The 27,919-nt window shown below is 39.5% G+C and overlaps 1 protein-coding gene across 3 annotated transcripts; it reads right to left on the bottom strand.

The window, feature by feature from the left end:
• Positions 1-2,524: 2,524 nt before the first annotated feature.
• Positions 2,525-24,105, bottom strand: SLC25A14 (solute carrier family 25 member 14; the record flags this gene model as incomplete). 3 transcript variants are annotated; one of them, XM_084258724.1, is made up of 10 exons in its annotated part: positions 2,525-2,566; positions 3,508-3,588; positions 7,004-7,139; positions 8,013-8,137; positions 9,690-9,785; positions 12,386-12,471; positions 13,551-13,645; positions 16,167-16,314; positions 18,277-18,370; positions 23,974-24,105. In XM_084258724.1, 10 exons carry the CDS (start codon positions 24,103-24,105, stop codon positions 2,525-2,527), a joined length of 1,035 nt encoding a protein of 344 aa, XP_084114850.1. The 3 variants fall into 3 exon arrangements, with proteins under 3 accessions (XP_084114850.1, XP_084114851.1, XP_084114852.1); XM_084258725.1 differs by lacking the exon at positions 23,974-24,105 and adding an exon at positions 23,597-23,671; XM_084258726.1 differs by lacking the exon at positions 23,974-24,105 and adding an exon at positions 23,606-23,671.
• Positions 24,106-27,919: the final 3,814 nt, after the last annotated feature.

Here is a 27,919-nt window from a genome sequence, read left to right as displayed (position 1 = left end):
TCTGGTGAATTCTCTCAATCTCCCGCGCTTCTGACTGTACCCAGTGCTTGTATAAATAAATAAATAAATCTTTAAAAAAAAAAGGACTCTGGAGGAGCTTCTCCTATCTGATGTGCCCCTAAAGTTATTTTACAATAAAAAATTTCAATACAAATATACAACAGGGAGCTTATTATTATTATTATTATTTTATTTATTTATACAAGAACCGGGGTATAAGCCAGATGTGTGGGAGGGTAAGAGGATTCACCAGAGACAGAGTGGGGAACAGAACAGGCAGACTGATGAAGTACACTGCTGAGGGGAGCAGTGGGCAAGACAGAAGAGGTCTCCCGCACCATGTGGGACCCTCGCGGGCCGGCGGGGATCAAACCAGTGCTGCAGAGGCTGCGGACACCTTCACAGCATGGCGCTCAACCGCCTGCGAGGCCCTAAGGGAACTCTATGATGAATATTTTTGTAAAACACTAAATTCAATAAACATGTGAAATGATGCCCTTAAAATGTTATGTGGCAAGAGGTGGACCCTCACTTACTCCCCGAGGCACCCTCACTGCAGCTTATTTCACAACAGAAGTGAGTTAATCCTTAGTGTTCCGTCAGAATGTGCTAGTAATCTTATCAATTCCCCGAGGGGATCCTGTATTAATACATGACTGAGAATAAGGATAAGACACTGCACAAAAATAAAACAGCATCAATTTCTTTCATTTGTACTCTGTGCCAAAGTCTATGGCTACAATAAAGGCAGCAGTCCTTAAGTTTGATAATTTGGCTAAAGAGCTCATCAACTTCAAACTTTTTTTTCAAATTTAATGAAAATAATTGACCTTCCCCCCTTTACTCTGGAACACTAAAAAATAAAATAAATTTTAAGAAGGAAATCACGTGGGGTGGTAGAGTGAGACAGTGAAGAAACCTGATAATGTATGTGTGTCTCAAATCTGCCAGTCTGATTATGTAACTTAGGACAAATTAGTTTTTCTGGAACCTACTTTGTCTACCTGTATATAAAAGGGAGTAGATTTCGGTGGGTCTTGACTTTTTTGGGGTTGCCCTCCTCACTCCCCTCCAAACTAGGGCTACTTTCCTAAAAATAAAAGCTAGTTATATTATTCCCCCACTTTAAACTTTCTTTGCCCCGCCCCCCCCCCCAGGATAAAAACTGAAATCTTTCAGGGCATATAGAGACCCTTCATAATTTGACCCTTTGGTTACACTGTCCTTATTTCCTCTCATCCTATCCCACACTTCTTTACAAGTGCTTCTCAAAGTGTGGTCTAAGGACCATCTGCATCAGGTGTCTGTTATGTAAGAATCTACATTTTCACGAGATCACCAAGCCATTCTGCCTCACCACTGCTTTACATTTCAGTCATGCTGAAATTCCCAGTCCATTGCCTTGAATGTCCTTCCCTGCTATATCCACAAGGCAACATCTGCTCTTCTGCCCAAATGTCACCTCTGCTACAAAGCTTTGGCCCATCCCCTAGGTCACTGGCTGTTCCCTCCTTTGCACTTCTACAGCACTTTTTTCATTTCTCACATGACATTTCAGGTACCTACTGTAATGATCTACTTGCCTATTTGTCCTACTATAATGTGAGCTTGAAAACCAAAACTGTGTCAACTCATTTTTATATTCCCAGTCCTGGGGACATAACAGACACACAATTAATGTTTGTTGAACAAATAAATGAATTGATCAAGATGACCTAAATTATTCATTCAACAAATATTTGAGCGCTCACAATGTGCTAGGCACTTTTTTAGCAGATGAAAGTAACCAGAACTTGCTGCTCATAAGACAGTTAGAGCCTTGGGCACAGGGTTCTATTTTAAGATTCTTTACATTTTATCTATAGAAATTTGCAAACGAGTCACTTGTTTGCTTATTCATGCTTAGGAAAGAATGATTTGCTTGATGTTTACAAGTTGAGTGGCATCATGACCAAAAATGGCAGCGGGAAAGCTCAGCACACATAGTCTATACCCCTGACATGCTTTAAGAGTCTAGACTGGGTTTCACAGTCACCTGCTTGTTATTCCTTCCGGAAGAATATAACTTAAAGAGTTGGCAAAGGAGAAAATAGTAAATGAAGACAAAGTCAAAGTGATCTGCCAATAAATACTTTAATGAGAACTGAGGTCTGTAACTTACACTGCAATAACTGCCCTGGCCTATGCCTTCTGCTTGAGCCCAAGTCTGGGGCTAACCAACTGCATTTAACCCACATTTGAAAAGAAGGCCATTTGGAATGTCATCCATCAGTATCCATCTTCACAGAAGATACCAATCTGTGGCCAGACTCTCAATGTTAACACTTTCTCTCAGGGAAAAGTTAACATGGTAACACAAACACAAACAATTTAGAACCATCCTATTGTTCTTCCATCAGGAGGTTCTGGGAGACCAATGGTTCAGTAAACACTTACAACTTTGTCAAAAGACAATAGAACATGGAAAAGGATAAAGTAGCGAGTAGAAAGGTTGGCAGGGTTTGGCTCACATGAAATTCAGTCCTTAGATTTGAAGCCTCTTGAGCTGCTCGTATGTAATAAAAAACTGAGGAGTTAGTCATGGAAGATCACTGTGTTGATACTGAAAGCCAAACCCAGCTCTAAAATTGTATATGGCATTCTTTTAAATTAAGGTACTTAGCCTATGCTATTCTGAGTTGCAATTGCTTAAAAGTCTTTTTAAAAATCATGTCTTGCAATTCAAGTACGTGTTGAGTGCCCACCATGTGCCTGTTAGGATTGTTGGCATTTAGCAATATAAACATAAAAATTCTAACATACCTACACTCTTTGGGGGCAAATAGGACACCCACACAAATAACCAAGAATGCAATAACTAAGAACACATAATTCAGTGCTAGAGTATTTGTTACAGACATTAGGTGATCAGAGCAATTCAAGGAGGGAGAAATACTTCTCTCAGTATAAACTCCACAAAGGCAAGGAATTCTTTTTCAACCCTGCAATGCTCATCACTATACACAGAACACCAGACACATTATCCAATCCACGGCCATATATAGGAGGCACTCAAACAAAACTGGAGGGAGATTCATCCATAAGTGCCCTACTTATCTCTGGAATCTTTGTTTTCTGCATGTTTTCTGTCTTATTTCTCAGCTATCTTAGTCTTATAGTTAAGGGTAAGAAATATGGACCAATTCCCTATGGACTTTCCCATGGGCATCTCCCATCAGGGTTTCCAGAAACTTCAGAACCCCTTCCAAAATGGCCGTGTCTGTTGGTACATTGTTTTGTTTTAAAGATGAAACTGAGGCACATCTTTTCTACTCCCTGTAGCTTGTATTAGACTCCAACTGAGAACTTCTTCTCTACTTTGTTCCTTCTTCAATGATCACCATTAGAATGCTTACACTTCTCTCTTGCCTTTTTAAATGCTTCGATTATCAAATATTCCTTTCCATAGCCTACAATTACCTGAGATCTTGATGGATTTGCTTATATTCTTGTGTTCTAAAAGGATACAATGATGTTCCACGGTCCAAGTCGAAGCCAGTTTGGCCAAAATCCTTTATAGAGTGCAAAAAAGCCCTCATGTTTCCACATCTGAGAGAAAGATATAATTAAAAACAGATGAATTCCCCTTTCTCTTTACATCTGACAATTTCATTTTATTGCTCATCTTCCATGCCCCTCCCCAACAACTTAGGGCTCCATGAATGGTCTTTTTTTCCAAATGCATATATTTTGAATTTGTATGTATTCTAACTCCATCCTCTCACTCATTCAACATATATTTAGTAAGCACCTATTAAATGCAAGGTCCTCTTCTGATGCTGAGAGTGTCACAGTAAACAAGAGAAAGAAAGTATCTATGGTAGCCAGCCTCCAAGACGGCCCCAGTAAAAGGCACAGCTTATTTGGATTGTTTTGTGTCACTAATATGGTAGTAGTGAACATGTCACCTCCAATGCTGTGTTATAAAAATATTTTTTATATAATAAGTCATCTGCCTTGGATCTCTCCTGGATGATTCACTCTGGAAGAAGTTAGCTGCCATGTCATAAAGAGAAAGGCTGTGTGGTGAGAAACTAAGGCCTTTGGCCAACAGCCAAAGAAGAATGGAGGTATCCTGCTACTAGCCACATGAGTGATCTTTGAAACAGATATCCCAGACTCAGTTGGGTCTTTAGATGACTGCAGACCAAGGTCACATCTGGACGACAACCTCAGGAGACAGCCTGAGCTGACATCACTTAGCTAAGCCTTTTCTGAATTCCTGACCCACAGAAAGTGTGTGCTAATAATAATAAATGTTTATCTTTAGGTGCTGAACTTTAAAGTAATTTGTTACACAGCAAGAGATAACTTTTACAGTTCCTGCCCTCATGGAGTGTATACTCTCCTGGAGCTGACAAACACATGAGTTGATATATAGTCTCTCCAAAAAATGGTAAGTACTAATAAACCAAGTAAAACAAGGTAAGGAGTTAGGCAAGTCACAGTCCTCTGAGTGTTTCATCACTGTAAATTCTGTGTAATGCCATGGCTACCTCGTGTGGATGCTTTGAGAATTACATGTGGAACTATGTGAATTGCCTTGGTTTTCCTGTTTTATAAAATAGGAGTTCTACACACATCAACTGAGTGGTTCTGAGAACTAAATGACAATTTATGTACAACATAGGGTCATAAACTGGTGGTGTGTACTGAACTCAGAAGAAAGTTCATATTTAATAAAATACACCTATCAAGTAACTTCTGCATTAGGCATTGTTAGACATTGAAAACTGTTCATTTACCTTTCCACTGTGATGTGAAACCCACCACTATACTAAAAAAAAATGGATATATTTGGGTAAGAAAGTAACACGAGAATATGGATTTGTAAGTGGCCCTTATCCCATCCAATAGATTAGGAACATTTGGGAAAATTAGCTTCAGTAACTGTTTCCAGGAGCATATAGTAACATAATAGAGGTATTAATAGGGAAACATAATGGTATATGGATACTGAGGATCTCAAACCAAAACTCATTTTGGAAAATTGTGAAAATCAGCCAAAATAAATCCCAGATGCAGAATCATAGACTGCTATAATGACCAGGGATCTTAGATAGGATACCACCTCATCATCTCTTCCTTAGACTACCGCAATAAGCCTCCCAACTGGTCTATAATCTTTGCCTAGAAGCCAAAACAATCATTTAAAATTATAAATCAGAGAGTGTCACTTTCCTGCTTAATGATCTCCAATGGATTCCCAGTGAACTTTGTTCTAGTTGCAAACTTTCTGTGATGACCTTCAGGATCCTCCATGATTTAGACCCTGCTTTTCTCTCGAGTTTCATTTCTTATCATGTTCTCACTTCATTCACAACACTCAGTCACACCAGCCTTCTTTTGAGCCCTTGAATATGTCCAGTTCATTTCCAACTCAGGGTCTTAGTACCTGTACCCTCTTTATGAAATGTTTTTCTCTCAGATACTCACGTGGCTACCTTATCATCACTCATACTTCTGCTTAAATGTCACCTCTCGCAGCCTTTTCCTGGTCATCCTAGCTGAAGCAGTTCCCTGTCACCAAGTTCCTCATGCTGTTAGTTTCTTCATGGCATTTACTTCTATCTGAAATTATACTGTTTATTATTTGTGTGTTTATTGTCTGTCTCCCTCAACTAGAATGCAATCTCAAGGAAAGCAGGGACTATGTCTTGTTCACACTACATCCCCACCACCTAACACTGACACAGTAAAGTTTCCAACAACAATTGCAATTAATGATTTGCAACCTTGGATTAGCATTGTAATCATCAGAATGTGTTTGAAAAATATTCACACTCCCCCATCCCAAGTTCTGAGTTCAATAGTCTATGGTAGATGTGGGAGCTGTGAAAGCTCCCCAGTGATTCAATGTCTTTCTAAGATCAAGAACCACTGTCTTAGATCAAGTCTCCACAAAATCAAAGTGATGTATTTAAAATGCAAATATGACCTGATTAAAATCTCTCAATTGCTCCCCATAAAGTAAAAAAAAAAGTATCAGCACCTCAGCATAGCAGTCAGTGTCCTCTAAGACCCAATTAATCCTCAGCTGCTGACATGAGGAAGGCACCAGAGGTTAAGAATGTTGGTTTAAAGTCAAATGGTTAGAGTTGAAATTCCAGCTCTCCCATTTACTAACTGTGAAACCTTGGGCAGGTTAGTTAGATCTCTCAGTGCTTTGTATCTACCACATTTGGTAATGGTGAAGACTAAGTGAATGAATATATATGCATCTCACTAAAACAGTTCCTGATGCAGATACATGGTAAAGCTCTTGACAGATATGAGTTACTATTATCCAGTATGCCAGGATCAACAGGAAGCCAATCTCAAACTTCCAAATTGGACTAAAATGTCCTCCCATAGATCCCAGAATTTATCACTTTACCAAGCTGTGTTGATTATGTTTGGACAAATGCAGTATGCTAAAATTTCTCTGTATCTGTTTAAATGGTGCCTGATAATAGTTGTTAAAACAAACTGGTAATAACAGAAAAACCATATGGTAATGGCATATTATAGCTCCAAATTTGTTTTCTCTAGTAGAATCACTAGAAATTATATAATACATTTATAATATCCACCTTCCTACAAACCTAGCACTGTAGAAACATTCCAAGCCAATAGCACAATGCTGAACTGAAACTGAGTACCTGATCCTATATCACAGGGTCTCTGTCTTATCTGAAGGAAGAAAACATTGGATATGGCCTTTTCTATCAATAATTCTACATGGAACTATTGGTAAAACACCTGCACTCAAGTATTCAAATTGGAATAATATTAAGGACCACTGTGCATCAGCAGATGGCTAAGGAGACAGCTTTTCAATCTGAGAATGACTGGGAGACTACTAAAAATAGACTGGATGATTCTCCCATTTTCAGAAAGATATGCAGCAACTAAGAAGGACTGAAAGGAGGTCTGAGACAGCAAAGAAAACTAAAAATGCAGCCCAAGCTCATAGTCTGCAGACCTTTAAAATACCATCCAAAGTGCCCTTGTAGAGGTCCACGTGTCCCACGATTGCTCTCTGGTTCATCATGCGAGTTCGAACCACATCAACAGGATTCGAAGCCAGAGCCCCAGCCAAGCCACACGTAAAGCTGGAACTAAAGATGAAAACTTTAAGGAGAGAGATTGATTCATTTCCACCCCTACCCTCTGAACAGAAACTAGCCAAACATAGAAATCACTGGAGCTTTGGTAGAGGGCAAGTGAAATATGTACACATGTTGAGGTGTGAAGCTGTACTCCCAAACATATATTTTTGTAAAGGAATGGCAAATCAATAAAATTTTGATAGGGGGAAAAAAAAGTACAATGAGTCAGGCCTGTCAGATAAAACCTGACACTTGCCCTTTCGTGACAATCTAAAGTGAAAGGAAATCTTTTCAAGAGTATCATCTAAAAGTTGCCTCCTTAACTTTTCAATCTGAAACTCAACTAGCCTTTTTTTGTTTTTTAAAGGAGACATGTAAATAAGCCTAACTAGATCCCAAAGCAGGGAGGGTCATGCATCATCTGCTAGTTATGTGAAATGTTCAAGCCACAGCATCATGTACCAAATGCATTTGAGCAGTAAAAAAACTTACAAGATGAAGAAAATGTAGGATGAGATTAGCAACAGTCTTCAACCCAAAACTGTGGTTTTATTTCACCTATTTTTCTGATTCTCATTGATCCAAAATTACCCAAATCCAAGTAACAGATGAGTTTATTAAATATAGAGACTATGGAGGAACAAATGCAAATCCTATAGACATCTGATAGGCTGCTGGGTTACACGCTGGCCCAGGCACCAAATGGCCCAAAGAATCTAGGATCGCTATGCATGTATCAGAAGGCCTGAGTTTGTGGTGAGAGAGACAAAGGCGTTTAGACCATTCGTACCTGTTATCAATTCTATATGAGAACTTGAGTGAAAGATGCTTTTTGTGCCAAAATATTGGAAATAAAGAATGAGCACAACCTGCAATACTTACACAAAATGTGTTAAAATTGTATCTCCCATCATCCCTGACAAGATTAGGTGCTTCTTCGTAATATCATAGACTGGCAGCTCTACTCCCACAACAATGGCAGCCCGCTGAGCAGTTGGGACAACACCCTACAAAACAAAAGTAACATCGGAGACCAAGAAAATACACGGGTCATGACATAAATCTAAAAGTGAACAATGTGGGTTAAGAATTGAAAAGCAACAGAAAAATCTAAATGTGAAGTACAGAGGTCATTCTTTCAAATCAATGGCTAATGCTGGAACACTTATAAATCCCCAATTTACTTGCTGTACTAAAAATAAAACCACTGACATGATGCTCAAAGCACAAGCAACAAAAGAACAGATAAATTGGACTTTATCACAATTAAACAGTTTGTGATTCAAAGGATACCATCAAGAAACTGGAAAGACAGACCACAACATGGAGAAAGTATTTGTGGATCATATGTCTAAAAGTATCCAGAATATGTAAAAAAAATATGTAATATGTAAAAGTATATGTAAAAGTATCCAGAATATGTAAGGAACACTTACAACATAATAAAGAGACAAACAAATTTAAAAATGAGGAAAAGATCTGAGTGGCCATTTTCTCAAAGATATACAAATGGGCAATAAACACATGAAAAGCTGCTCAACATCATCAGACATTAGGGAAGATGAATCAAAATCACAATGACATACCACTATGTACCCACTACGATGGTCAGAATTTAAAAAAAAAAAAAGTGTCAGTGAAAAGGTGGTGAAATTGGAGTCCATGGACATTGCTATTGGGGATGCGAAAATGGGACAGCTGCTGTGGGGCTCCTCAAAGAGTCAAACATACAATTTACTCAGTGACCCAAGAATTTCACACCTAAATATATGCCCATGTGAAAACGTATTCACCCAAAACCTTGCACACAAATGTTCATAACAGCATTGTTCATAATATCCAAAAAGTACATATAAGTAAAATGCTTATTGATTGACAAAGGGATAAACAAAATGCAATACACTCATGTAATGAAATTATTATTTGGTCCTAGAAAGAAACGAAGTACTGATAAATGCTACAACATAGCTGAACCTTGAAAATAGCTAAATGAAAGAAGCCAGTCACACATGCCATGTATTGTATAATTCCACTCATATGAGCTGCCAGAACTGGCAAATCAATAAGGTCAGAAAGTAGATTAGTGGTTGCCTAGGGTTGGGAGGTTTGAGGGACATAGGAAGTGACTGCTAACTGGGTGGGGTGGGAGTTTCTTTTTGTGATGTGAAGGATGTAAACACAATATACTGTTTAAAATACATCTTTTGGTGATGTAAAGGATGTAAACACAATTCTGTGAATATACTGAAATCATTACATTGCACACATTAAGGTGAATTAGATAGTATGTGGCTTACAATCAATTCTTTGCATATACACAATTCTTAAACTATAGTTCCAATTATACTCAACCCTCCAAACATTAAGCAGAAATAAAGATGACTGGTAAGTTTGGTCCTTTTATAAGTGTTAGAGAGCTTCTTAGGTTATTTTTTGTGGTACCAAGCATCTTACAAGCATACGATGGCAATGCATAATTTTATGGTTTTGTATAAAAAGCATTCTTTGCAAATTCTAGGAACTCGGAGTACAGAACAATACCAGGAAGAATGTACTCACCCTCCACAGACCCCGTGTTCCTTCTTGTTGGTATATATCAATAAAGCTGCCAATCATGCTGCCTTGGAACAAGCTTCCTTGAGCCTGCATTCTAATCTAAAATAAGAAGATATGAACTTGTTTTTGACAGAAAGAACCAAAATGAGATGTTTCACTCATTTGAAGTTAGAAACATCTGAAATTCAACATTGGCCTTGCCATCTAAATGGTTTCATGATCACGTTGATGACAAGGGGCTGGGAATGACAGCACACGTCAGTCAGTATGGAGGTCTCTTTTTGATGCTCTTGAGTCACAAGGCATAAAGGGCACATAACTAAAAAAAAATGCTTACCATGAGTTACATGGTCATAGCTAAGTCTGTCAGCCCCACCTCCATGAAAATTCTCCTTCCACCAACTCCAGACAGCAGCCAAACTAAATACCACAGATGATAAGCTTGAATAACTTTTCCTCCATTTCTTTCTCACCAGTTCACCCCAATTTTAATCTTGGCATGTGAGTCCTTTTTCACTCCATTTTCTACCATTCATAGGACATCAACTTTTACCTCAGGCAATTTATGTTCCACACAAACTTTCCAAACATACTAAGACACCAGCATCGTCAGTCTCTAACTTGAACCAGCTCCAAAAGTCCCTCCAGAATTTCCACAAAAATCTCTATTGGTTCAGTGCTACATGCTCCAGCATTTACCAGAAATGAACACCATTACTTTTTCAATTTATTTTTTCTATACTGTTTAAAATACATGTGTGTTACTTTCTAATTAATCTTCATTTTTTTTTTTAAATAAAATACCCTTTCTAGACGTTGACCTTGACATACAAACAGGGCCTGGTAAAATGGTGGGTTGGGGCTGAGGCACCTTATCTGGCCCTCTGAGTGTAGTGACTTCTAAGTGTAAGCACTTAGAAGTGCCCCAGGAAAATATTCAAAGTGGTAAAGTTCACCCCTCTTTAGGGCTTTTGTCCTACCTCCTGGCAAGTTATTATCATGACTTCCACTTGTACAGCTAATCTAACACACTGACATGGATCATCTCATCTCATGCTCACAGATAACCTGAGAAAGGCATCATTACCACTGTAACCCTCATTTTACAGTTGAAGATACTGGGGTCATTCAACTCACATTTATAGAGCAAACACTGTGTCAGGCCCAGTGGAGACATAAAATAAAAATAAAAATAAGAAACCAGTATTTAGGAATTTAAGTCTGAGTAAAGAGGCAACAATGCACTCTTCTCTTGTATTTTTTCTGCCTTCTACTCTTTTCTACAATGAATATGCATTGCTTATGTAATTATGGATAGCAAAGTGTTTTAAAACATAATTTTATGCTTAGAAGACCTTAAATAGAGCTTTATTTATAAAAAGCATAATACTATCATCTACAAAGTGGGTTTTGTGAGTCAGAAAAAGGAGCTGTAGCATTAAGTGGGCATGTGAAAGGTCTGGTACAATTCCTGACTCTGCGTATGCAACCGCTGGTCATTGCTAGTGGCCAAGTGTGTGGCTGACCTTCACAAAGCACGAGTCCAGGTTTCAGTAAATGTCCTCAGTAGGTCCTAGAACAGCAGCGTTTTTATGTGGCAAGTCAAGTGCTACCTAAGAGTTTTTAAATAAAAACCTAAACCCAATTAAACTGGAATAGAAACTATAACAAAAGACAAATCAAAACCATAAATAACACCTATGGTAAATAGAAAACTTCTTTAAGGAGGTGATTCCTGAGCAAGGGGTAGGACTAGAATGAGGCAAAAAGTCACTTGCCTCAGACATAAGATGTAGGATGGGCAGATGAAATACCTTAGTAATCAAGATGACTAATATCTTAATGCAATATTCCAAGAAATCAAAATTAATACACAAAAATCTACAATAAACCAAATGTCAAAACTTTACTAAAGACAAGATACAACAAACCAGAATTAGGGTGAGGTGAGAAATATGAATTCTACCATATATCAAGATTTTGTTCATCATGAATTTTTTTGCATTCATTTTCATTTTTTGAAAAAGATTGCATTAACAGTTACTTCTCTTGATTACTGAGTTTCCTGATGCTTTATGATATTCTGCACCCACGGGGAGTACCTCATTTTCTCATACTAGTCCTGGTTCTGTTTCTGAGCAGTCTTGAAGGATAAGTTCATGAGGAAAGGGGAGAACAGCATCGAGGGCAGAAAGAGTTAGATGCACAACAGCAAGGAAGCCCCCGGGAATAGAGAAGGAGCCATCGAAGAAGTAAAGGACTGAACAGTTCAAGTGTGATAATAAACCCTATGTTAGTACTGCCACAGTCACAGCACCACTCAGCCCTACCTAGTTAGAAGAAAGGAAAGGGACATTACAACACTGGTCAAAAGTTGTAATTGTACAGTCCTTGGAAAGATCCTATAGGATTTTTGCAGACTCTAGTTTGAAGACCAGTGAATTACTGCACTATCATAATAAATTTACTACTATTTATTGGGCATCCACTACCAACCAGTTAGAATGATAGGCAGTTTGCCTATATTATCTACCTCTAGTCCTTAACAACCTTATGCAATAAGTGATGCATAATATTCATTTCACAAAAGAGGGAACAGAGTTAAGTGATTTACCCCACATCTGAACCACATCTAACTCAAAGCTCACATTCTTTTCACATCACACGACATACATCCAATGCCACGAGACCTCGCTTACCTTTAGTACATCAGTGGGATTGGCTATAGTGGAAGATATCACTCCTGACACTACCCCACAGATCATATTGATTAGCAGAGTTTCATCTGTAGAAAAGAAAAAGAAAGGTCTGCTTGTACAGGTGCCAGTTTCTGAGAACAAAATACGAAACTATCGAACAAAGAAACCTGATCAGAGAAATGATGATAGACGTGAACTACAAAGCCTCTAAAAACTAAGAAACTAAAATATTTCTAGATCACAAATCAATAATGAAACATAAATATTGTAAAATATCATTTATAAAAAAGGAATCACTGTTGCTAAAGGATACCAGGAAATGTCCTATTATCCTACAGTCCTGCCAATACCCCACATAAATTCAGGATTATCTTTTTCTGGAGAATCATCAACTCTAAAGACTCAGAAACTGAATGTTAAAAGATAAAATCCCATGTCTAATAGAAAAAAAAAAAGCATTAATTTTGAATGGCTTTGATATCTACTAGCCTCTTTTTATTACAGAAGGTTTCTGTAGTCAAGTGTGTGAAACTAGTCACGAAGAACCAAGTCCTCTCAGCTAGAAAAAAGAAACCACAGAGCATATTGTTCTAAAGTGAAAATTCAATCTTCACCACGCCTCCTCACCACGAAGAACCTACAAATAGAAACTAGGTAAATCCAAGTTAAGAATCTATGAAAGCAGGGGCCCCCCTGGTGGCGCACAGGGTTAAGACACTACCTATGAAGCTGTCCACAGCCTCTGCAGCATGAGTTTGATCCCCCGGCCGGCCAGGGAGCAACCCACATGGCGTAGCAGACCTCTCCTGACTCGCCCGCTGCTCCCCTCAGCAGTGCATTTGTCAGTGTGCCTGTTCTGTTCCCCACTCTGTCTCTGTTGAATCCTCTCCCCCACCACCCCGCACCTCTAACCTGTACCCCAGTTCTTGTATGCATAAATAAATAAATCTTTAAAAAAAAAGAATCTATGAAAGCAAATTATTTAGGTAGGAGACAGTCCTTCAGGATTCTCAAAAAAAAGTGGTTCCAGAAAGAGTAGATAAGGGATAATAAAGTGATTCAAAGGAAATTACTTCTCACTGGGCTTGATTTCAATAATCCCTTTTAATATAACCCCAAAAGAGACTGAGCCGTCTCTTTAGAGAATACAGAGGTCTATACTGACCTTCTAAACGTTCTACAAACAATCGCTTCAAACTTTGGTAAATGCCAATTTTAATGGTGCCATATGATGCCTGTCTTAGTAAAGCAGGAGCAATTCTGCCAAAAAAAAAAAAGGAAAGAAATGTCAATTACACTCAACATGTACTTGCAGATTACACATATCGAGACAGCCTACTCGTTTCTATTACCCCGCCTCATTCCACCCAACAGAATACACATTTTTAAAAAATTCCCATGGCCTCCCCGGTGGCGCAGTGGTTGAGCGCTGGGTTGCGAAGCTGCCCTCAGCCTCTGCAGCGCCGGTTCAATCCCTGGCTGCTCCCCGGTCACCGGAGGAGGGTCCCACATGGCGCGAAGACCTCTCCTGCTGCCCTCTGTCCCCTCAGCAGTGTGCTTCGGTCCTTCTGCCTGCTTTGCTCCCCGCTCTGGCTCTGGTGAATTCTCTCACCCTCCCGCGCTTCTGACTGTACCCAGTGCTTGTATAAATAAATTAAAAAATAAAATAAATCTAAAACATGTTGTCTAAAGTATAAAAAAAATGCCCATGAAACATTCATCAAGAAAGAGCACAATATAACAACTTCAGAAAATTGCAAAGAATTGAAATCACATAGCACATATTCTTTAACCATAATGGAATCAAACTGGAAATTAATAAGGAAAATCTTTACACACTTGGGAATTAAACAGCACAATTCTAAACAATCTACTGGTCATAGGAAGTCTCAAGGGGAATTTAAAAAAATACATAGAACTAAATGAAAATGCAAACCGAACCTATGAAAATATGTGGGATACAGCCAAAGCAATGATCATGAGGATATTTATAGCATAAAATATTTATATTAAAAAGGAGGGAATGCTTCAAATCAATAATCTAGCTCAAGAAAACGGGGGAAAGAAAGGCAAAATAAACCCAAAGCAAGCAAAAGGATGGAAATAATAAAGAACATAAATCAAAGAAATTGAAAACAGGAAAATAAAGAAAAATTAATGAAACCAAGTCAGTTCAAAAAAAAAAAAAATCAACAAAATTGATAAATTTCTTTTTTTTAATAATAAATTTTATTTTTATATTCCCCATACAATTGCAACCCCCCCATTCTGACCCCAATCCCTCCCCTCCCGCCCCCCACCCCCCAAAAACTGTCTCTGGTTCATAGTTTTTTGTTGATTTTGATTTTCACTTTCTTATAGTTATTCATTTTCCTGGTCCCTTATTTAAGTTTTCTAGATTCCTGCTATGAGTGAGACCAGACTCATACACAACAGAACAGACATATTATCATCAGTATCAGGAATGAAACAGCTTAACACTGCAAATTCTGCATCCATTAAAAGGATAATGGAATACCACAGATAACTTTATACTCAAATTCAATAAGTAAGAAGAGATGGACAAATTCCTTTACAACCACAAACTACCAAAACTCAATCAAGATGAAATAGATAACCTGAATAGTCTTACAACCATTAAATAATTTAACTTCACAATTTAAAACTTCCCAAAAAGGAAATCTCCAGGCCCAGATAATTTCACTGGGAAATTCTATCAAGCATTTAAAGGATTAACATGAATCTTACACAATCTCTCCCAGAAAACATAAAAGGGAACACTTCCCAACTCATTTTACAAAGTTAGTATAATCCTGATACCAAAACCAGACAAAAGACATATACACTGTGACTCACTTCATAGATTAAAAAAATAAAAATCAATCATCCTCTACTTCTAACAGTTGCAAGGCACATCTTTAATCTTATCAAGAAAGAGGTAGTGGAGCCAAGATTTCACCCTATTTAAGTTCTGCTTATAAACTAGAGACATTTCACTCATACTTCCTGATTCTTCCAAATTGCACACTATACTTTAGTAGTTATAAATAGAAAGACAGCAGCAGCTCAGATGGTTAAGATTTTTAAATGATGACTAAATATGCATATTTCTAACTTTATTGCTTGCTATCAGAAAAAAATCTTATGATTATTCATGCTTATGAAAGAAGATCAAACAGATGATCCATGATTCACTTGCTTCAGGATTTATTACTTCGTTTTTCCCCAAGAAAATTATCTTTTCAAATAAGTCTAATATTGGTTAATAATAAAATTGATGTCCATTTTCTGAGCAATTACTGGTACCCTAGATGCAGGAGTGGCCTAGGAAATTGGTAGCAGGTAAACATACTGGGTAATAAAGCACAAACTTATGGCTAACCAAAGGTTGGCCAAAAAGCTGGGTTTCCCTCTCTTAATCTGCATTTTCTTTAAAGAGGACAATTTTGAAAGACGTCAGCATTTGGTAACTCAGGAAGAATATCACAAAGTATATGCTCTTAATTGGTGTTGCTCTTCCCAGTGGCTATAAACGTCTCTGGAGAAAACAAGATGGAGCCAAGGCTGCAATGAGATATCCACTTTAAAATGTATTACTTATAGTCAGATGAATACAAATGCAAAGCTCTAGATTTACAAGTAAAATATAACCTGGCACATCAGTATGAATTACAAGTTGAAATGGTGACTATGAAAAACACAAACTATCAGAGAGCTGAAAATACATGGCTTCCTTAAAAAGTACTTCTATTTATGGTGTAAGGAAAGAATGCCATCTTACCCTGAGTAGAGAGCAAGTACACCTTCTTCTTTATAGATTCGGAACAAGGCATGAAACATTCCTCGGTATTTTATCTCTTTGAAGCGGACATCAATGCTTTGGCCTTGAACTTGAAGTCGAGTTTTGGTGAGGTCCACAGGGAAAGTTCCTATAAAGGAACACTCTCATTTATAAGCTTGTCCAAAGACTCACAGTTAAATTTTAGCTGAATTTAAGCCAAGGACAATTTTTAAAAGATAAGGCAAAGTCCTTTTCATAACACACAGAAGATCTCTATGAGAAGACCACTGTCAGAGGACAGGAGTTGTATTGGTAAAGTAAAAGATACTGCATTGTATCTAGTAGGTAGGGTTTGACCGAGTATAACTGAAACTCATATAGCAAATTGCTTTAAGATGGTCTCAACAGACTCTCAGACAAAATAATTTAAATGTTTTAATTTCATTTGTAACATACAATCTGGCATTTCTCTCTCTTCTCCTTCTATCCCTCTCCGACCCCAAGTGTCATTGCTCCATCATAAAAATTTCCCAAATTTTCACAAAGAAGAAAGGAAAGCATGGTTGCCATGCCACATACTCATACATTACAGAGTTTTGTGATTGTTTTATCTGTTTACAAGAAACAAAAAGTTCCCTAATATTATGAAAGATAACGGGGAAAGTCCTATTAGGTAATTCAGGACTAAGTTTGGTCATTAACCAAACTTCTTTCTCACTATGTTAACACATAGAAGTGGTCAATATATTGACAAGATGTTTCCGGGATTATTTCAAGGTCCATGAGAGGGTTGATTCCAGCCTCTCTATACCTCCATGCTGTTGACGTCATCTGTATTTCAAGGTCTAAAACTAACGTGATTATGTAGCTCAAAATCACAACACCAAATCATATGGCGAGAAAGTCAACAAAGTGGATGGGACTGACTTATGAATAGTTTAGGAAAAAGATTTGGAAGATGAAAAAACACAATCTAAAATATTTCCAAATGAAAATCAAACAGAAGAATCTGGTTTGATCTTATTAGTCAATTTCTAAAATTAGAAGTTTAGAAAAGAAGTTTGGATCCTTATTAAGAAAGTTATAAGCAACTAAGCAAAAAGGAAAGACCATTAGTACAAGAATAGGGCAGAAAACCCCATCTTACCTATGTCCCTCTCTATTTTCATGTATATTACTTAAGCCTGGCAAACTAACAAATCATTAAACTATAAAAAAGTTTCCTTGACACATATTAAAAAAACTAGCAACAACAAATGTTGGCGAGGGTGTGGAGAAAAAGGAACTCTTCTGCACTGCTGGTGGGAGTGCAAACTGGTCCAACCACTATGGAGAGCTGTGTGGAGATTTCTGGACCTACTAAACATAGAGCTTCCATATGATCCAGCAATTCCACTCCTAGGTATTTACCCAAAGGACACAGAAACATCCATTCCAAAGAACACCTGCACCCCTATGTTTATAGCAGCACTATTTACAATAGTTAAGCTTTGGAAACAGCCCAAATGCCCAAAAATAGATGACTGGATCAAGAAGATGTGGTATATATATACCATGGAATATTACTCAGCATTCAAAAAAGATAAACACATGCAATTTGCAGCAACATGGATGACGCTGGAAGGGATCATGCTCAGCGAAATAAGCCAGAAAGAAAAAGAAAAATACTGGATGGTCTCACTCATAGCAGGAATCTAGAAAACTTAAATAAGGGATCAGGAAAATGAATAACTATAAGAAAGTGAAAATCAAAATCAACAAAAAACTATGAACCAGAGACACTTTTTGGGGGGTGAGGGGTGGGAGGGGAGGGATTGGGGTCAGAATGGGGGGGCTGCAATTATATGGGGAATATAAAAATAAAATTTATTATTTAAAAAAAAACTAATAATAATAAAAAAAGTTTCCTTGATTTGGCTTTTTCTTAACTTCACCTGCCATACCATTAGTAGTACTTTCTCAGAAAAGACTGCTTGATAGTTGTGAGACAATGTTTTCAAAACAAATAGGGAAAGCTTTTTACTTTTTTCTAGTTTTCACCAAAAACAAGTGTCACCATCAGCTGCCATTTATACCTTAAAAGCCAATTTGTCAGTTTTCACATTCTTACCAAACTCAGCAACAATAGAGGCAAGGCCGCCATATACAAAGGGTTTCCAATTCAGACCAGACATCTCATGGCTTACAGTGGCACTTTTCTGGTGCTAAAAATAAACATAAATCAGAACAAGGCACAAGAGTGAGGAGTACTTATTAGTATCTGATTGTATAATTTACATTGACAAAACATAGAGAGAGGAATAACCCCACCAAGTGGAATGACACAAAACGGGCAATCCTGTTTTACGGGCTGGATGAGCAAGAATTTGTTCTTTACTGCCACTCTGCAGGGAGGTGGGGGGGTGTAACTCACTCACAGCTCAACCTGTACCCTTCATTCTCTCTAGTTTCCTTAATGTCATTCCCCAACCCAGCCCAAGGAAGAGTCCATCTAGCACACCCAACTTAGACATTCAACTAGACAGTTACAAGTAAAGGAACCTGGAGTTTAAATTATATAGGCTGAGGCATCTCATAAAAGCAGTTCATGGTATTCAGTTAGCTCGATTCAGGTGTAAAGCACAGGCTGACACCACTACCCCCTCATATTCTTAGCCCCCTCACTCTCATCTCTCCACCAAACTTTAGGGCATTCAGCTAGTTTACTTCTAGCTACACACATCTCCCCCACCTCCCCCATTAGGCCTAGGCTCCAGCTAAACACCCTTTCACTTTCTTTCTGGTTCCCAGAAGAATGACAGCAAGATGGATGTTGTCTCTCTTCCCACATAACATCCAACCAGCTAATGAATCTTTTCCCAGGTCTTTTAAAACATACATACAGATATACTTCTTTTATGTTTGCTTCTTAAAAGTGTATTCTACTCCCAGCTCCCCATTACTCTCTCCCTTCCCACCCCCAATAGACCTGTCATCTTCAATCTTTTCAGCTTTTTTAATTTCTACCACCCTCAGCTATTTCTCTCTTAGAATTTTTTCCCCCATAGCTCTACCCTCTAGATCAGTGTTTTCCAATTTTGATGTGCACCAGGATCATCTATAGAGTACACTAAAACATAGACTGCTGGACCTCACCCTCAATTTCTGATTGGTGGTCTGAATCTTGCCTGAGAATCTGCAAGTTCCCAAATAAGGCTAATGATTCCACACTTTAAGAACCATTGTTCTAGGCATGTCTACCAAATCCTGATCCAGTTGGAAGTAGTCTCTTTTCTTAGGATGGACTCTCAGATTTCTTTTAAATATTCCTTTTTATAGAGCTTCACAGTATGAATACTACTGAATTTCAAAAGAATCTACAAGTGACTTATGGTCAGCAATGAAGACTCTGAAGTCATAACTGCCTTGGTTCAAATTCTGATACCACCACTCACTAGTTCTGTGACCTTGCACAAATTACCTATGCCTGGGTTTTCTGAGATATAAAATGGGAATAATAATAAATACCATATTATGGGGTAGTTGTGAAAATTAAATAATATATGTAAAAAATTTAGAAAAGCACCTGGCACCTAGTTCAATAACTGCTGGTTATTATTATTACTACATTTTGAAAAAAATAAGTACCCAAATTTACATTTTAATAGGTATTATTGCTGCCCACCTCCCTTGTTAGCCAATCTAAGGCTAGAACCACTAAGTCTCTTTTTAGGGGAGATGAGGTTTTGCTTTGTTTCCACAAAAGAATTCGCTGTAACTAAGCACAGGACAATTTTTCAGAGAGGACAGCAAACAAGCAGACGTATGTTTTAATTAGAGGCCACAAAAATACTCATGCAAACTTCCTTTCAAGCATAGTTTGATCAGCCAGTCTATCTGACATAGTCTGGAATAGCTCTTTTGCAGGAAAGGTATTGAAAGGAATTCTACAAAGCAAAGAAGGATCACCACTTCAAATATCAGCTGCAGCTTAAAATAAGAGTCTTCAGTACTAAATACCACCTTATCAACATGTCCAGTTATGCCCACATTTTAGGATTCCAGTTGATGGTAAAACATGACACATATGCTGAGGGGAAACAGGGACAAGCATGGACCATGGCATATGCCCTGAGTCTATGGGTGAAGACATGCACTCTCCTTTCACCAACTTAGAGATGCCCCCAGTCAAGCATTTCAGACAACTGCTGTGCTGCTCTCTAAAGCTTGCTCTTCGCAGCTTCTTTCAACAATTCTGGCTACAGAGAAAGCCTCTATCGGAACTTGACTACCTGCCACCCAGCCTTTCAATAGGATGTGCTCAGGGTTCAGGAAACAGTAAAGAATCAGTTAAAGTCAGAGGGCAGAGCCACAGCAGGGAGCAGAAAGGCCAGTCACTGAATCTTAGGTCAGTTAGTCCAGAGGTTCCTTAATGAAGTTTTCCCAATTCCGAAGTGAAAAAATAAGGACACCTAGTGTCTTCAATTTAATTCACTTTATTTAATTCACTTAATTTAAAGGACTATCTATTAGGAGAGCATGTTCTTCCTATCCCAGGAGGGCTTTTTTCAATTAGCTCTCTTTTTCAAATGATAATAATGATTGATGTTGTTTAGTGCCCTTACATGACAAAATAAGACTGGCTACCTTAATTTGTTTACCTTCTCACACTTCTAAATTTTATTGGTCCACAAATTTCAAACATTCTGGGAACCACTGGCCAAACTGAGCATTGCTACCCAACCACCCCCACCTGGACAGTAAAATCCTTTCCCTCCCATGCTAGGAAAGAATCTTGCTATAAAGAAGTCCTGTGTCATCTTCGATTGGGTCAGATCTTAGATAGTTGTTCCTCATACTGAGCCAAAAAGGCTGACTTCACCCATTTTTTGGAGCAATATTAAACAAATTTATCCTTTTTCCCTTGGGGCCTCCTTCAACTATTTTAAGACAGCTATTGTGTCCTCCTACATCTTATCTTTCTCGGACTAAATATCCACAATCATTTTTTTCATTCTCTATATTATACTTCAAATTACTACAGGAGAAAATTGCAGTTGCTTTTGTGGAAGATTTTGACTGAATCATCAAAATGTCACCCTCAACCTCAGTCTTTACATCAGGCATGTACACACATGCACGCCATGTCATACCTAGCCCAAAGCAGGAATATGTTTTTTAAACCTTCATTTATCCCTTCTATATCTTACTTAATCTCAAACATAAAAATAATGACGAGCATGAGGCATATCTTCTACTTGCCCCATGTGATTTACTCTCTTGGCTAGGTAAGATCCCTTAAGGCAGACACCATGTCTCACAATGCTTTTTATAACCCCCCGAATAGCTTACATAGAATTGGGCACACCATCAAATACTTAGTTGGTTCCCGTATGATGTCCTTTATCTGTGTATGCAGCCTGGAAGTAACAGACTATGATGGGAATCAGAGAGGTAACCCGCTGGACCTGAACATCGCTACATGCTCTGTACATGACACCACTTCTTCTCTGACTACTCACTCTCTTCCCTTGCTAATAATATTTTTGACTTCTGGGGGTCATCTCTAGATATGGGTAAAGGAGAGAAGTCATATCAGACTTAAAATAAAATTAGAGTACCTCAAACATTTTTCTTATATAAAGAAGTCAATGAAAATTGCCTTCAAAATGCAGATGTGTACGCTGAAGATCTAAGGAAAACTTCATTCCTTAAATGGTGATAATAAGAATGTCCTTGGGCAGCGCTGTGAAACTGTCCACAGCCTCTGCAGTGCAGGTTCGATCCCGGCCGGCCGCAGAAATACCCACATGGTGGGGCAGACCTCTCCTGTCTCGTCTGCTGCTCCCCTCAGCAGTGTATTTCAGTCAGTCTGCCTGTTCTGTTCCCTGCTCTGTCTCTGGTGAATCCTCTCACCCTCCCGCACATCTGGCCTGTACCCCGATTCTTGTATAAATAAATCTTAAAAAAAAAAGAATGTCCTAAAATACAATTTACATAGCCCTACACTACTCCAAAGATCTGGTCAGTGACTTTCTTGCTTTCTCCTATAAGAAAGAATAGACATTAGAGATTCTCAGATTCAGAAGGCAATAATGGAGAACCAAGCAAATATTTCTTCAAGATATACTAAATGCCCAAACCTGCAATGCACTATGGGTATAAGCATGCTTTTAAAACATACACACACACAGAGAGAGAACAGATGTTCAAACACCATGATGACATTTATCATTTGACCTGTCTTCCCTGGATCATCAAGGAGATGGGGATGGGAAAATTTGTATGAAATACAATATTTGGCTTTCAAGAGTTTATAATCTGGGGGCCTCCCTGGTGGCACAGGAGATAAAGTGTCCATGCCATGAAGCTATCGCCAGCCACTGCAGCATGAGTTCGATCCCCCGCCAGGGAGCTGACCCATATGGCACAGCAGACCTCTCCTGTCTCGCCTGCTACCCCCTATCAGCAGTGTATTTCAGTAGATCTGCCAGTTCTGCTCCCCACTCTGTCTCTGGTGAATCCCCCCACACCCCATACTTCTGGCCTACACCCCAGTTCTTGTATGCATAAGTAAAATAAATCTTTTTTAAAAAAGTATATAATCTGGAAGGAAAAAAATTAAAGTAGTTCATTAGAGAAAAATATATAGTACAAATTATAAGAAGAGAAGCATGGAAAAAGAGACCATATGGGCTTGAACAATTTGAAAAGACTGTGGTGGGGAAGGTGAGAACAAGACCAACAGAGACACAAAGATTATGACAGCACAGCACGTGGGCACAGCATGTGGGGGCACACATCAGTACCATTTTATTTGAGAAGTACCAGTACCACTTAATTGTAACAGAGAGTCCCCTTATCTGCTTGAAACAATTATCAGACAATGAGTATGGAACGAATAGGTTAGGTTGAGAGGTTTGCGACCAAAAGTGTATGTGGCAGGAGCATGGGGGGAAATCCTGGATACCAGACATTTTTTGAACAGAGAAGTGCCTTAAATCCATCACATTTTAGTCACCCTACTAAGGCTGCAGCAAGCAGTGGATTACAAACCGGAGAGACAGGGAGATTAGCTTAAGACAATGCGAAGTCAAGCAGAGGAGAGGTGTTTTGGCAGTGAGGTTAGCGATAAACTTCTGAAATGGAGACACAATGCAACTGGATGATGTAGGCAATGAAAGGGAGGGAAGAATTCACGAAGATTCTATGCATCCCTAGCCTGGAAAATACACGGAAACACTCACAGAAAACTAGAAATGTCCCTGCTGCTACCTTGTCTGAGAAATTAATTCAGAGTGATAATGGCTGTCATCCCAGTTAGTTAGCCGAACTGCATTTTAATAGATGCCTTCAATGCCTTCACCTCAAGGGTGGCAAGGGGTAGAAACTGAAGGGGAGTATCTTTCCAAAGCATCCCTCACACTAATACAATGGAGGTGTTTGCTTACTCCGCTTACAATCACCGCCGCCGTTGCAAACTTCACCCTTAGAAAAATTAGGATTATTCCGGGAAAGATACCCATTCACCCTCTGGGTAGCAGGATCTTGCCAGTTCCTCGGCTGTCAGAGCGAGTTCGTGGAGAGAAGGGAGGCGCCTGAAGGAGGCGGCCTCCCAGGGGGGTCGAGGAAGCAGGGTTCAATCGAAGAAGTAAAACCACCGATGCCAGAAGAGTGAAAGACAGGGAAGGGACTCAGCTGAGGGGAGAGAGAGACCAAAGGACCGTTAAGCCCCTCCCAGGCCGGGAACCAGGCCAGCCCGGCCCCGCGCGGCCTGGCGCGGCCCAGCCCCGCTCCCCAGCCTGGAAGTCCAGGAGCTCCCCCTCACCTGCTCGGGCTCGTCGGACGACTGGGAAGCCGCGACTCCCACAGTCGGAAACGCCACCGCAACACCAACCCGGAAGCATTGATACCAACGGAAGTAACCAAGACGTCGCCCCGGCAACGGCGCTGCGGCCATGCCAGCGCCGCCTCCACCTAGCCTAACAAGAGGGCGCGAAAGAGGAGAGGGCTGGGGTCTCCTCCTCGCGGGATCCCGCTAGCTGCAGGCGCAAAGGCCCAAGGGTAAAAGCTGACTTTCAGAGGGTGCAGGGAGAGGGAGCGATGGCGGGAGAATTTGTCGATTTCTGCAATTAACATGCTCACCAGTGGGGGGCATGTGCCCTGGTCACCTTCCCACCCACCTCCCGTGTCGTGTCCCCAGCTCCGAATCCAGGGGTGGGGCGCCTGCGCGCATCGTACGAAAAAGGAGGGAAAGTGAAGGCGTGGGGCAAAGAGCTCAAAACAAAGGTGGGGAAATGGTGGAAACGTATTTAGTTACAAAATAAAGATCCGGGAGGCAAATATACCTCAGCACCTATGGGGCTGCTGGCAAGTGGGGCTGCAGAATTAGACTCAGGCCCTGTACTCAATTCGCGCATGGTTGAGAAAGTATATGTTGGAAACAGAAAGCGGGGGCGGGGGGGCATAGAAAACCAAAGCGACGGAAGGTGAGGGGTTGAAATGCTAATGGAGGAGTCCCAGTTCATCACACCTCCCAAGCAGCCACAAAGGAAAGAGCCTGCTCACTAGCATGGGCGTCTCACCCTTTAGGTGCTGGAAGGAATCGCATTTAGCCCTCTGGCTAACTAATCTGATTAGTAAGCATCCTCCGTGAAGGTTCCATAATCACGCGGGAGTACACAGTAGAAGGATTTGTAGATTGAGTCAACGCAAGGCACATGGCACTAAGTCATTATTTGTTGAACCAATAAATGTGATACCTTTATTCCAAAACAGTCTTTCTCATTTTAGTTCACATCTTCTTTATCTACCCACCTCTCCCAATTTAAAAATATCTTCGGGCAGCACTCACAAATAATAGCTGACATTATGGAATGCTAACCAGGGTGGGGCCAACAGATTCATGTGCACACAACTACCCTATGAGTCAGGTACTATTATTTTCCCCTTTTCATAGGTGAGAAAACTGAGTTCCTAAGAAGTCAAGAGTAACTTGGTTAAGTGGCAGAGGTGGGATTCAAATTCCCATCTGACTTAACCACTATGCTCTACCACTTACAGCTTTAACAATACCCTTGTTACCTTCCTATATTTCCCTTACTAAAAATAAAGATAATATAAAGAACACATGCATGCATTCCAAATTGCAAGTCCCCTACAATAGATGAATTTAAAAATAGCATTTTTAGAAACATGAACATATACCACACTTTTATTGAACATGATTGCAATCTGATTGCTTAGTTTAACATTTTTCTAAAACTACAGCATGGAAAAAATCTAATCCTCATTATCAAAGCATCACCTTCTATTTGTAGTCACTTCCACACAGACCAGTATTTGATTATACTCTGCTTTGTGTTATGCTAGAATTCTGAACTCTCCAAGAGATAAGCTATTCTAGAGGATAGCATCCTGGAATCTTCAGCTGGAAGGCAATTTATAGGTCCCTTATATAGTATTCATTATAGACACATATTCAGTGTCTACTAAAATACTTTCAATGTACGTTTACATCACAAATCAGTCCACTGCACTATTGGATAATAGTTCTCTCATTTATGTTAAACCAAAATGTGCCTTCCTCTTTCTACCTCCCCCACCCCCAACAGAAGCACCTGGTCTTAAAGAATGAAAAGAACATTGTATTTGGAACCAGAAGACCATGTTGTATTAGTTGAGGTGAAATTCACATGACCAATACAACAGTATATGTCAATTTTTTCTCAGTAAAACTGGGGGGCGGGGAGGAGGACAAAAAAAAACAATAAATAAAATTAATTTTTTTTTTATTTAAGAGAATGAAAAGGTGGGCCTCCCTGGTGGCACAGGGGTAAAGTCAGCGTTAACAAGCTATCAGCCGCCACTGCAGCATGAGTTCGATCCCCGGCCAGGGAGGTAACCCACTTGGTGAGACAGACCTCTCCTGTCTTGCCTGCTGCTCCCCTCAGCAGTGTGTTTCAGTCAGTCTGCCTGTTCTACTCCCCACTCTGTCTCTGGTGAATCCTCTCACCCGCCTCACCTCTGGCCTACATCCCAGTTCTTGTATGCAAAAATAAAAAAAGAGAGAGAATGAAAAGTCAAACTGCAACTGGGAGGAATGATTTTTAAACCTTGTATCCCACAAAAGCTCACATCCAGTATACAAGCAAAGAACTCCTCAAGTCAGTAATAAAAAGACAGGCAACTCTTTTTTTTTTTTTTCTGGGAAAATACTTGAAAGGTGTTTCATCAGAGTACATTCAAACAACCAATGGAAAAGTACTCAACATTGTTAGTCATCTCAAAAGTTAAAATTAAAATCACAATATGCACCCACCGCCAAGGCCAAAGTTAAAAAAGGACAAATACAAAGTGTTTCTCAGAAAGTATCTCAGATTCTCATACACAGCTGGTAGGAGGAAGTATTCGTTGTCTGCAGCTGCATAAAAACTACTGTCACAAAGTGAGCGGCTTAAAACACCACTTATTTACTGTCTTCCAGTTTCTGCAGGTCAGGAGTTCTGGTATGCCTTAACTGGGTCCTGGGTCTCATAAGAATACAATCAAAGTGTCCGCCACATTCTTTTTATCTCGAGATCTAACTAGGAAAGAATTCACTACCAAGCTTACTCAGATGGCTGCAGAATTCACTTCCTGGCAGCTGGAGCACGTATGGCTTCAGTTTCTCCCTGGCTGTTGGCCAAAGGCCTCACTCAGCTCCTGAAGCTGCCCCAGTTTCCCACTGCTTGACCCACCCTAGGCAGTTCACAGCATGGCCACTTGCTTCTTCCAGGCCAAGAGCAGAGCAAGAGCCTAAGATGTGGTTTTATCAACACAGAGTAGAGGGGGACTATTATTCCTGCAATGAAGAGCATAACTATTTTTTTGAAATTATAATAACTTTTTTCTGTTTATAAAATAGTACATTTCATTATAAAACCTTATAACTAGATACAAAAGTGTTAAGAAGATAAAAATGACCTGAAATCCAAACAGCCAAAGACTATACTACTCCTAGCAGTGTGGAAAGCTTCCTTGTACACACAGGCTTACACGAGCACACATGTAATGTGCACGTCCCTGTCACAAGCCCTGCAAGGTGGCCTTGTGTGCTAAAGTCAGTATCCCTGGTTACTTCTAACAACTGCTAACCTACATAGCCCCCAACCCCATTTTTAAAGGTGTGCATTTCCACAGAGGGAAAAGAAAAATACAAAAGAAAGCAAAAATAAAGATAAACATCATTCTGACCACCCAGATACCACCACCAACATTTTTCTGTTTCCTTCTAGTCTTTCCCTCCATAAACCTTGCCTTACCTCTTACCCCATCATAGACTTCAACCCCTCTTCCCCTCCCTCCCCCTTGTTGATCCTACAGAACCAGCCTCTCCCTCCATTTATCCTTCCTGCCATCTTAAGGATACCAGCATAAGAGGATCCTCTTCTAACTCTCCGTTGCCTTCAAGATACTATCCAAATACTTTCCACTCATACCCTTTTACAAATTGTAACAATTTTACTTAACCCAATATAACCAAACTAAGAACACTTCAGTACTAATTAATATAAAAAGTATCAATGAAATATTGCACATTTTGTTTTTATATTAAACTTTTGTGATTTTTACACTCACAGTCCATCTCAATTCAGACTTGGCACATTTCAAGTACTCAAAACCACACATTTTGAGTCCCTTACTGCACTGGACAACACACTGAACTCATTGCTCCATGTGATGGTTTATCACACACCTTCTCCAGCAGCCTCCCCACCCCACCAGCTCCCAGA

The sequence above is a fragment of the Talpa europaea genome, assembly GCF_964194135.1.
Source record: "Talpa europaea genome assembly, chromosome: X".
NCBI lineage: Eukaryota > Metazoa > Chordata > Mammalia > Eulipotyphla > Talpidae > Talpa > Talpa europaea.
Note: the sequence above shows the minus strand (reverse complement) of the source record. Positions and strands in the feature narration are given on the sequence as shown.